The 11,986-nt window shown below is 40.4% G+C and overlaps 1 protein-coding gene and 1 long non-coding RNA gene across 2 annotated transcripts in view; one reads left to right on the top strand and one right to left on the bottom strand.

Moving 5' to 3' along the window:
- LOC118598784 overlaps positions 1-7,800 on the top strand; it is a 39,078-nt gene extending 31,278 nt beyond the window's left edge. Inside the window, exon 2 of the long non-coding RNA XR_004947919.1 lies at positions 7,606-7,800. This is a non-coding gene — a long non-coding RNA (uncharacterized LOC118598784). The remainder of the gene's footprint in view (positions 1-7,605) is intronic.
- megf6b (multiple EGF-like-domains 6b) overlaps positions 1-10,408 on the bottom strand; it is a 65,608-nt gene extending 55,200 nt beyond the window's left edge. Inside the window, exons 1-3 of the mRNA XM_024269226.2 lie at positions 9,972-10,408; positions 9,160-9,294; positions 7,962-8,071 (exon numbers count right to left, since the gene is read on the bottom strand). Coding sequence (XP_024124994.1) covers positions 7,962-8,071; positions 9,160-9,294; positions 9,972-10,075 — 349 coding nt within the window. The 5' untranslated portion in view covers positions 10,076-10,408. The remainder of the gene's footprint in view (positions 1-7,961; positions 8,072-9,159; positions 9,295-9,971) is intronic.
- Between the last annotated feature and the right edge of the window lie 1,578 nt (positions 10,409-11,986).

Raw genomic sequence — 11,986 nt, 5'->3', positions numbered from 1 at the left:
ATATATATATATATATATATATATATGTATGTGTGTGTGTGTGTGTATATATATATGTATATTGTTCTATATAGCAACAATTTGGTAATGTTAGACGGTTTTACAAGAGCAGATCCAAACTGAAAGTGTTTTAGTTCCCTCATATGACCTGAACGAGTCAAGCATTTCACAGAAATTTTGATGTAAAGTTCCAAGTTAGTCCTAAAAAAATCAAAAACAATCATTTTAAATGTGTAAATGTCTTTCAGTCACTGCAGGCTAGCATGACTAAGTGACAACAAGCGGAATGTGCATTCCTCACTCAGAGATGTGTCTTACAAGCCTGTTGGCAACTGCCCAAGACATTTTTGGGCCGCCCCTTTCCTGAGCCCCTCTCGCTGTTTAATCTCCCCTGAAATAAATCCTTAATGTGGCGTGCAGCGTGGCATTAAACCCACTCTCATCTGTTGCCGTGAATGCCTCGGCTCTGTCGCAAAGACACCTTCTCAGGGGGGGATTAGCAGCTTCCACAAAGGGAGGAAAAGACAGACGAAGCAAAGGGGTCAGGGATTCCGGCAAAGGACCTTCGAAAAACAGATGAGCTGGCGTCACCCTTAAAAGGAATGACCACATCAGCACAGAAGCACCCCCGTGTTTGTTTAGGCTCCCACAATCTGTTTAACACCCGGAGCGTGACCCACTGAGAGCCCGCGTTCAGGACACTTCACAGACCAAAAAGCCTGCGCTGACGGCTCCGTTTGGTGCCATAATTGGTACGAAAAGAGCTGAGCACTGTATTTTGAGGCAGCAAATCATGTTTTGCTCTGACGAGGAATGTGTCATTTCAAAGGCGTCTTGTGAAAGAGGTAACTGTGCCAAATCTCTAGCAGGCTTCTTTGAAATACTTTAAATACCATTTTTACAAGACGCTGAGTTGAGCAGCACAATGACAGTTTGGGGAAAAATAGAACTTTTGATTTGATGCTCAAGACTGGGGGTTGGGTTCAACACAGTTCTTCTCTATAGACCTGAACAAAAGGACATAAATATCAAAATGCATTTAAAATTTGGTAATTGTATTTGTTTTTGACCAAGGAAAACTTTTTAAAGCTTTCTAATTTCATCTGTGCAAGCACTTAAATCTGCAGAGCATTAGCTGAGACAGTCCAAGTCTACTTCATGTGTCAGGATTTGACATTAACTCATCAATACAGATTGTAGAACTTTACAAAATATTAGAATATCGTTAATTCTATTAATTTCCATAATTCTATTCCAAAAATTAAGCTTTGATAAAACGTAAATTCAGGGACCATTGTTTAATTGATTTCAAATAAATATTTGTTTATTTTTACATGATTTAAAAAAAATCTGCTAAAATTCTGCAGGACTTGAATGTTTTAAACGAAGTTTCACCAACTTATCTATAAAACTCAAAGCACATACAAAGATTCCCCAGATTTCATTGAATTGGTTCATTTTGGTTAAAAATGGTAGAAGACTTCAGACAAGACAACTTTTGAGAAGACCATCATTGATTTCCTCCATTGCCTGGGTAAGCCACTGAAGTTCATAGCTTAGAAGGCTGGTTGTTCACAGAATGTTGTGTCCAAGCAGACCAACAGAAAGTCTAATGGAAGAGCAAAATGTGCCAGGAGAAGAGGCAGCAGCAAAAGAGACGGCCGTGAAAGGACACGATTCAAGAACCTGCAGAAATCCAGAAACAGCTTAAAAAAAATCATCACATTGAGACACATTAGGGAGATGGGCTACAACTGTTGGGTTCCTCGGGTCAAGACACTTCTCAGCCTGGACCAATGGAGCACACATCTGAATTGGGCCAATGAGAAGAAGGACTGGATTGTTGGCCAGTGGTCCTAGGTCCTGTTTTCTGATGAAAGGAAAGTGTCTTTCATCAGGGAATCAAGGTCCAAGGTTTTAAAGGAAGACTAGGGAGGAGCAGAACCCAAGCTGCTGGAGGTCGAGTGTGATATATCCACAGTCAGTCAGTATTTGGGCTCCAACACACAGCAGTGATGTTGGTAAACTCTGATTTCAATCCAAAATCCCTGTGACAGTCTAGCAGAATGTTCTAGAACAGTGGTCCCCAACCTTTTTGGGGCTGTGGACCGGTCAGCCAGTGTGGAGTTATTCCGCGGCCCGGCCGGGGGGTGGGGGGTGTACAGTAAAAGTAAACAAGTCTTTGTAAGGTAATAGAATGACCTGTACAACAAGCATATAGTGTCCAATGCCTAGAATTATGGATCAAAATCGTTTCATTTGGATTCAAAAATGGCTATATTGACTTATTTCTCGTCAAAAATGCAAAGTTTAAAGACATTTTTTTCAAAACCTATACAGTAAAAGTACACAAGTCTTTGTGAGGTATTAGAGGATGACCTGTAGAACAAGGATATAGTATCCAAGCCCTGGAATTATGGACCAAAATCTATTTATTTATATTCAAAGATGACCATCGTAACATATTTCTTGTCAAAAATGCAAAGTTTAACTACTATTTTCTCAAAAACTATACAGTGAAAGTACACAAGTCTTTGTGAGGTAATAGAGGGTGACCTGTAGAACAAGCATATAGTGTCCAAACCCTGGAATTATGGACCAAAATCTATTTATTTACATTCAAAAATGGCTATTCTGACTTATTTCTTGTCAAAAATGCAAAGTTTAAAGACATTTTTTCAAAAACTATACAGTAAAAGTACACAAGTCTTGGTGAGGTAATAGAGGGTGACCTGTAGAACATTCATTTTCTGTCTAAGGCCTGGAATTATGGACTAATTTATTCTTTAAATGACTTTATTTAACTTCATTATTGAAAACTCTAAACATTTATTTTTAGAAAGGACATAATAAATAACAGATTATTAGTACAAATATCCACTGATAGAATACATAGTTTTGTTATAGAATTTTATTTCTCTTTTTAATTTCACTCCAAGCACATCTGACGTTCTAATGCTCCAACAGAAAGCTCTTCCACCGAGTTTCATACTCTGCCGTAAACCGTGTAATACGGGCGCATGACTTTTTTGTAGCGCGGCTGGCTTGACCGCGGCTGAGCGAACAGCGGCTCACTTGACCGCAATTGTTTTCCGTCTGATCTTCTGTTGCTGCACTAATCCCATCCATTCGCGGAGAAAGGTTCCACATGCAGCTTTTCTCGTGTGACACACCGCTGGACTGCTTTTAGCGCTCAGTATAATCGAGAAAACCCGGTTGATTTTCAAAATAAAAGATTTCTGACTCAAAAAAAAAAAAGTCCCTAAATTCTTCCGCGGTCCGGTGGCAATGGGTCTGCGGCCCGGTACCGGTCCGCGGCCCGGTGGTTGGGGACCACTGTTCTAGAGGACTTCATGATTCCCTCTGCTGAGGATCTGGATGGAGATCCAGATTTCATCTTCCAGCAGGACCTGGCCCCTCCCCAAACTATTGAAGTATTGAAGACAGACACATCATTTTGAAAATACTTTAGTTTGATCGATTTGATGTGATCATAATTTTCATCTCAGCAAAACTGGAAAGCAATTTGTGATTTGAGAATTCTAGTTTTCTGAAATCCTGTTTTTTGTGGGTTGGATTAACTGGAACCCCAATGTGTGCACTTGAAATCCATCAACCAGTGGGTCGTGAATCTATACTCTATGAAAGTTTTTGGAAAGGACCTGTAGGTTCAATGTTTACCAGCTCCTCAAGTGACGCTTCCTGCATCTAATGAAGTTGAAATAGACTTTAACAGAGATATAAAGTAATAGGAGTGAAGAATTGTTCACATCCTTCCCTTAGTGCTGTTTTGCAGCATAATGCCCCATTATTCACTATTGACATGGTCTTTGCTCCGTTTAATCATACCCTAAACAACAGACCACACATGGAAAGACACAAGACCAATTGCTTCCTTCTGGTGACTGGGCCAATTTCACATGTAGCTACCTTTGCCAGTCCCAACACAAAAGGAGGCCAAAGTTCCTATTCAGCAGTTAACGAGGACAACAAACCAGAGGAGCTATTGTGCGTGCTCCTCAGCCCCTGTCACAAAACTTATTGTTGCTTTCAAACAACATTACCACTCAAAGCTAACCATGGTCGTCCCCGACCGTTCCTCTGCTGCTGCCTGCCCGCAAAAAAGCAAACATTTAACCCAAAGAATGCTGGAGTGGAGGAAGTTGCCATCAGGAAGTCAAGAACCCTTCACTTTGTGAACAATGAGACAGAAAATGAGCAAATCGAAGGGGTTACGGAATGTAAAATAAAAGGAGATTGGCCAAAATGTTATTTTAAATATAGAAATTGTTAAATGTTTCATATTTTAGAAAAAATATACAAATGAGCTGAATTTAAGACATTTTAAACTCCAGATTCCTCTTTAACTCAAATGCTTGAACTTGAAGAAAACACCCAGAATTGTGTTGTTAAATCTCTGAGCATATGCTTTCAGAAGAGAGATCATATAAACCCTTAAAGAAGATCATAAAATATGACTCATAAATATAGAAATATGCTGGACAATAAATGCATGAAATCCCAACAACAATACTATTAGAAGAGGATAAACTCTGCAGCTGATGGATTTACCAGAAGAGGAGAAACCAGCCTCTTGGGGAAAAGCCGGGCTGAGGGGTCGGACACGCAGAGTACTCCACTCCAGGACATAATTACAACCTGGGTTCTGTTTAAATAACTAAAGGGTCATTTGCCCACTGACCTTACACCGGCAGAAACTCACACAGGAGGGAGAACGTAAAGAAAAGTGAACACCAGGCTTTCCCATCTGCAGAAATATTTCAGGATTTCACTTGCTAGAGTTGTGCGTTCTGCAGAGTAGATTTTTTTTTCTTCTTGGCAGTCCTTTTAAAAAAAAAGAGGCAAGCGAATTGCATCGTGCTGACTGAGGTACAGTGCAGGTAGCGCAGAGCAAAGTGAGCAGGAGGATCATGGTGTGAGCTTCCTTTTATCCAGGTTCAATGGCTCAGAGAAAGGAGTGATTCGTCTGTCCCATCTCAAAGTGCAGCCGTGTCTTGGGTTACAGAGATAAAAGCCGTGCCTCGTGTTGAAGAGAGAAGCCATTGTCACGTAAAAGCAAACCAACTCAAGTGCAGACGAGGACGAGCGGTGGGAAAAACTCTTTAGAGCCGTTGGATTTTAACGTGAAGCCCCGAAAATGTTTCAAACTCTTGTAAAATTCAATACTGTAATCTTCAGCTTCGGACAAAGAGCTCTTTGAAGTTGATAGAAGCAACAATAAGACACTCGATGATATAAATGTCCAGGAAATCTCTCACACCCCCATTCTATCTACTTTCTATTAGAAGGAGGGATTTCCCATTGGCGGAGGCTCAACCTGATGGAGAGCTTCCAGCACGAAGGGCACAAAGAGTGCAAACGTTTCCTGCGTTTTTCTACCAGGTGACAAACACTTTAACAAATGAGCTTTACTGAGACCCAGCACCGCATGGTATGTGGGCTATGCGATCTGGATCAGCGGTTGCAAAATCCGATCAAAGGAGGCTTCGTGGTCCCAGCGGTGAGAAGCTCAGCTGATCCAGGAGGCTATTAGCTGCTTCAGTGGGACCAACAGAACTGCATCTTAATAAATGAACCTGGAAATGAGATTATTTCACACCTCTTTGTTGCTGTGGAGCGTCTCGGCAGGTGGTCGCCGCTTCACCACACTTCAGGAGCTTTGACTAGTGGGGCTTTTTTTTTTTTTTAATCAAATATGGTTGGGTAAAGAAAATGAAGAGATATTGTTGATAAAAGTTGGGTCAAAGGTTACACTTGTGGACCAAACTAGCTGGTCTGAAAACACTGAAGCCCTGCAGACACTACAATGCAAATCTAATTTGGGAACAAATGTCAACACATAGACTCTGTCAACAATTAATGGTCTTGTTTCCAGGCATCCACAGCTGAACCTCGTTTGAGTGTTGCGACAACACAAGTTCCCGGGATGTGAGACAAACCGAAAACATCTGCTCAGGAGTCTGGATGAACAAAGCGACTCCTGACCCTTCAGGCTCTTTGCATTCAACAATCAGAGATAAAGGCTGTGTTGATGTCTGAGCATTTAAACTATCCTACATGGATACAACTGTAATTAAAGTCCCACGTTGAAAATCTGTTGATCTCTTTCAAAAGCGTTCCTAGTAGTTTATACAAAATCAAAACAACTTTTCTAGGACATAGTTTCTGCAGAGCAGCAGGAGTTCATTAGAAATTTGCTTAGTGGAGGGCTAGACTTTTGGCACAGATTTCCCATCATCCATCTGTTCACATGTTCTTCTACTAGTTTAGAACCCCTTAAAACACCAATAAAACTTTACTTATCGACTAAAATGGTGACCAATATTGGAGCTTTCCAGCCGTCCAGTTTTAATCCAGATGCTGTTCAGATGAAGAAAACAAAGACGTTCATGGATCTAGTCGTCTACACTTGAGTGCATTGGAATGGAGTGGGGCCAACGCATTTTCCCTCCCAACTCATCATATACGGACGTATAGTTCTGGCCCCTCAGTGTCACTTTTTGACATTTTAGGTGTTCCTAACTCTTTGTTTTTTGACATGCTGGCTGTTCTCATTAAAGCAGGGGTCCCCATCCTCCAGATTACGAACCAAGACCGATCCAAGATCCACTTGGTACCAGGTCAAAGACGTTAATCAGGGGTCCCCAACCTGCAGATTGCGAACCGAGACCGGTCCAGGGGCCGCTTGGTACCAGGCCAAAGACGCTAATCAAGGGTCCCCAATCCTCAAGATGCAGACTGGTACCGGAGCGGTAGCGGTACCCTAAGCAGGTACTGGTTCCGCATCCATTACTGCGTTTCATAGCGCGCCTCAATGGATTTGGGGCTCTGATTTAATAGGAACAAGCAGCACGTCAAAAACAATGAGTTGGGGACACCCAAAACGTCAAAAAGTAGCGCAGAGGGGGTCCGGACCTTAGGTCCATATATGATGAGTTGGTTAGTGAGAATGTATAAGCCAGGGGTCTGAAACCTTCAACACTTACAGAGCCATTCAGGTCAATTTTTCACAGATCTAAACCCTGCAGGAGCCACAAAGGCTCACTTCATCCTTTAAAAAAATAAGACACAATTTATATGTACATTGATGCTACCATTATGATAAATAAAAATGTACTTCTTTTGCATTAATAAAACATAAATATAAAGAGAAAATACCCTTTTTTCTAAGTAAAAAACAGTTTATAACTTTTGATTGAGGTTAACATGATTTCTTTCAAAATAAAAGACACCTTGTGTCACATAGAATCAGCTCAATGCTGCGGGTGGAGTAGCAGGTAGTTTGATGTCAGCAGTGACTTAAAAAAATGTTTTACCATTTATGGTAGATCTCTGCCAAAAACTCATGAATCCAACTCAAAAAATAAATCAGAGCTAATTGTGACTCTCAACTGTAATTCTCTATTTCTCAACCCAAAAGGTGAACTTAAATTGTGTTCAAAAACAGAAAATCCATTTTATAATCTAGTTCACCTTAATTCTGGTTGTGCTTTGTGACTTCCAGTTGATTTTCCATGGTACAAATATCGATGTCTAAAATGTTTTAGCTCCGTTTTTAAAAACTTTATTTTTCTTTCTTTCCAGAAACCACAGTGGAAGGGTAATAGCGACACGTGTAGCTCTGGAGCTGCAGGTTGCAGACCCCTGGCGTTCGCGGAGCATAAAGCTCGTGACCCACCAACTGTAGCTTCTACATTACAGCTACAGGCTTTTTCCAACTGCATTTTTGTCTCCTCCTGATTCACAACAGTTTGAATAAAGAAATACTCAGAAATGTCATTTCAAGCATACATTTCTTTGTAAATTTCTTTCATCATCAGAAAAAAAGCCACAGGTTGAAAACACCAAGAACACAGTTTCCATCTGAGTGGGTCTTTAAAAAAACAAAATCAAATCAGGAGCTGAATAAACTCAGAAGAGAAAAAGAAGAAGACACTTACGATAGAGACAACCTGCTTCCCCGTTCTGTTGAGACCATCCTGGGCAGCACTTGTGCACAGTCTGATAATCCTGTCTGTAGACTTGTCTGTATGCTGTGTAGTACGCCGTCCTGTCGACATTCAAGTAGAAAATTCAATTAGAGCTGGGGATCAATAATAATTTCCAGAATCGATTTGATTCACAAGAGCTTGGATCGATTCAGATTTTTCTTAGATTCTTTCTTTCAGTTTTGAGTTTACAAATTCATTCACATTTTTTCAAAAATACATTAATAATCTTCAATATATTTTTAATATATCTATATTAATCTAATAGAGTTCACATATGGTGAAATGTTTAAGTGAAATGACATTGTTAACAGTATTACATTTTTTCTCAAAAGTACAAGTTCTAACAAAAATGTAAGCAGAATTTAGCTTTATGTGCTAAATCGATCTCTACTTTTATAGCTCGATTATTGATCGATTAAGCTTAGATTGATTAAATCCTATTAATCGATTTGATCAATCCAGCCCTACATTCAGTCAAAGTTCTTTGCATTTGTGACAGATCACTTCACATAGTGGATCTATAAAAAATAGCCTCATTAATTGTGATACTGATCTTTATTGGCCCGCCTTTACCCAACAATAGCTGAGACATGAAGATGGATGCATGGATGGATCTATATTGGTAGCACCTGAGTGTTTGAAGAAGTTTCTCAGACTTTTCCATGTGAAAGAGTGCCACTGCCAGACTCTACATCAGAGAGCGCAGCTCGCCCCTGTACTTTGGGACCCCTCTCAGTGCTCAACCGTCATTATGCACCGTGGAGACCCATTTAGTTTACGGCAAAGTAATTGTGGCCTTGGCCGCCATCAAAGCAGCCTTTGACTTTTGTGGCGGGGTAAATAATGCAGAGAAATGGAGCGTGGAGTGAGAAAGAACGTGAAACAAACTCCGATAAAGAAAAAAAAAGTTCATTTTGGGTCTCTCTTTCAAAGGAATGTTGGCTGCTGAGTGGTAATACCACAGAATTTCGGAGGGGGATGACAGGTAAGAAGCTCCAAAATAGTGAGATATAAAGAGGAAGCTGTTTGCAGATGGATTTTGATGAAAGGTGGCGGCCCATCAGATCATTTATTTGGGTGGCATGTGTCACAGAACTGCTCACAGGAAGCATTGCATGTTCTGGAGGTGGAGAACTTCCAGACTCACCTCCTCTCGTGTCCCACGCACCACGGTTGCCCCACACAGCCCTGCTTCCACACTTTAACCATGCGTGTGAAGGCTTGCACGCTCGGCTGCCTCTGGGCGACCAGTGTAACCTCTCTGTCTGTGCACACGTTGGGCCTGAAACAAGAACACACCGGTGAAAACACTTAACATGTCAAAATGTTCCGCTGTACATTTACAGATGTACAGGTGGCAGCTGGGAAATTTATGACCACATCTAGAGCGGCTGTGATGGACATTCCAGTTGTCATCAGTGTCTCCGGATTTTTTTTTTCTTTTTTTGAACACAAATGTTGAAAAACTTTGATAAATTATCTATGATGATACAGAGAAAGACATATAGAGTGTTTACTTTAACTTTGACTGACTCCAGAGAGAAGCTTATATGTAAAAAAACCAAAATACAATCTAAATAAATCATTTTGAAATAACATAAAACATTTGAAGCTTAAATATGGGAGTGTTTGTCCCTCAGGCGGTGCGGTTAACCATTAGACCTGTCTGCACAACACACTGCATACACACAGAAGCCCAGACAAAAAGAAGAATGCAACATTATCTTAAACACACTCTCTTCCTTCTTCCAAATCTTCTAAGCAAACAAGAAAAATCCTGCTGGAGCATCAGCTCCTAAACAGCATGAACTACTGTTATGGAAATTGCACTTTGTTTTTATTATTATGAGCTTCAGAACTCTGAGGGTCTTAAATGTAGAAGTATGGCAGAGATGCAGAAGACTACAGACAGGAGAAGAAAGACTTTACTAACTGATGATAGATAAATAAAATACTTACATGTAGGGTTGGAGATTATTGGCAATTTTATAACTGAATACATTCGCCACATAAATAAATATTAGGAAAAATGAAAAAAGAATTCTCTCCATTTTAGTCTTCATAAATTAACCGGAGGTTTCAAAGAAAAAAATACATGTCAATGTTTGCATGTCAATGATTCCAAAACGGCATCAAAACTTCCAGCTTGGGGAAACTTCAGTTGAGGAGAAATGGTCCCCCACGCGGAAGTGATCCGCACTGAAGCGCTGCGCCATCACGCGTGTCTCCGCTCGCTGCTGTCACTGCCGGTGTTCGTCAGAGTCCGCAGCTCCGAACGCGCTCCGCGCACGGCAGATGTTGGAGTGAGTGAGCAGCGGAACTTTGCGCGCGTTCTGCCCTCCGTTCACTGACTCGGAGGTGGTAGCTGTGATTTGGAGTGGGAGGGGGCGCGCTGAGATCCATTATTCAGCAGCCTTTCAGAGACGCTCCAGCAAATGCGCACCGATTGGAAGGGTTTTCCTCAGTCATCACGGTGCTGGAAAGTCTCAAATCTTACTGACATTTCAGTTGTGAACTAAATTTTTTCAAAGAAAGTTTTTGTTACACCTGGAAGTTTAAGATTTACTTCCAAAAACCAAAGATTGGTCTGTGCGTAAATCAGACTTTACGCGCCTGTTACGCATCAAGGACGTTTTGGTTTGGCAGCAGAAGTCTGATGATATGTGAGTTTGTGAGCAGCTCGTGGTCCCTTTGCATAGTAATAATAATAAAAAAAACAGCTGACGGGGCGGTCCAAGCTAGGGTCAGGAGCCAGAAGTGACCACAGCTAATCTCCAAACAAAGCCTTTATTTGACTTTTGCGAGTCCACGACCCGAAAGAGTCTGGGTCAGTTTTTGCATTTAGAATCCTCTACAGACATCTGTGAGCTGCTTAAAAGAGCTCCCAGAAGTACTACAGCTCAGACAAAAAAGATCATTTCATTACACATTTCTAAATGAAGATGAATGTTTTATTTCCACTATAATGAATTTGCATACTTTAGTTCTTGGATTTCCCGATCATGGATGAGTTAATCTGATAGTCAACTGCTTACAGAGATAACACATCAAAAGTCACGCCTGATGCTTAAAGAAATTAAATATTAATTATCTAATGTCAGTCTCTTTTTTCTCCTCATTTTACATGAAATAAACATACAACCATATTTTTAAAAAACCAAACTCCTGCGGGAAAAAAACAGAAAAACCAAAATCATGTCAATTTTCCTCATTCATTCATTCATCTTCTGCCGCTTGTCCCTTTTGGGACACCCAGGTACTGATGGGCGAATTTTCCTCAATTTAACTTTTCTTTCTTCCGTCTTCTAACTTTACTCTCCTTCAGATCACAAAAGTGGACAAAAATGTCATTTCTGGTCATTTCCAGCAGTCTAAAAGAACAAAAATGATAGTTTCGTGAACTGTTTCGTCAGTCCAATTTCTGGGTCTCATCAAGGAGAGTCTAGAAAGTCCAAAACTTGTTTAAATATCCATCATGGTGATGAATGCACAGAATAAATCCTTATCTGAAAACTAAGTTTGTGATCATCAGCGCAGAGATGTTGCAGAAACAAATAAGGGCAGCACGCTGGCACGGTCGTTCGCATATGAAGGTTCAGAAATTCAGAGAGATAATTAAAAAGTTGATAGTTTCCTTGGTAATCAGAGCAGTATAAAGAATCATCTGGTAGAGATTTGGCAACATTTTCACAGGTTCAAAGTAGGAATGCCAAAATTAAACTGTTTTTTTTTTTTAAATGTGTTTTATTTGTTTGTTTATTTGACATGGAATTTGCACATTAAAAGCTGATTTTTATACAGCTATGTTTCATCTCCTCTCCCTGGACTGATGTTAAGGTTGTCTCCCTAAATTAGAAACCCAATGCAACAGTAAAGACACATCATTTTAAAAAAATAAGACGGTATGTTCCACCATTGAATCAAATCGTGGTGAATGTGCATTTATTTGCATGTGTTTACGTTGAAAGGTGAGT

Source organism: Oryzias melastigma, linkage group LG5 (genome assembly GCF_002922805.2).
Source record: "Oryzias melastigma strain HK-1 linkage group LG5, ASM292280v2, whole genome shotgun sequence".
NCBI classification, from domain to species: Eukaryota; Metazoa; Chordata; class Actinopteri; order Beloniformes; family Adrianichthyidae; genus Oryzias; species Oryzias melastigma.
Note: the sequence above shows the minus strand (reverse complement) of the source record. Positions and strands in the feature narration are given on the sequence as shown.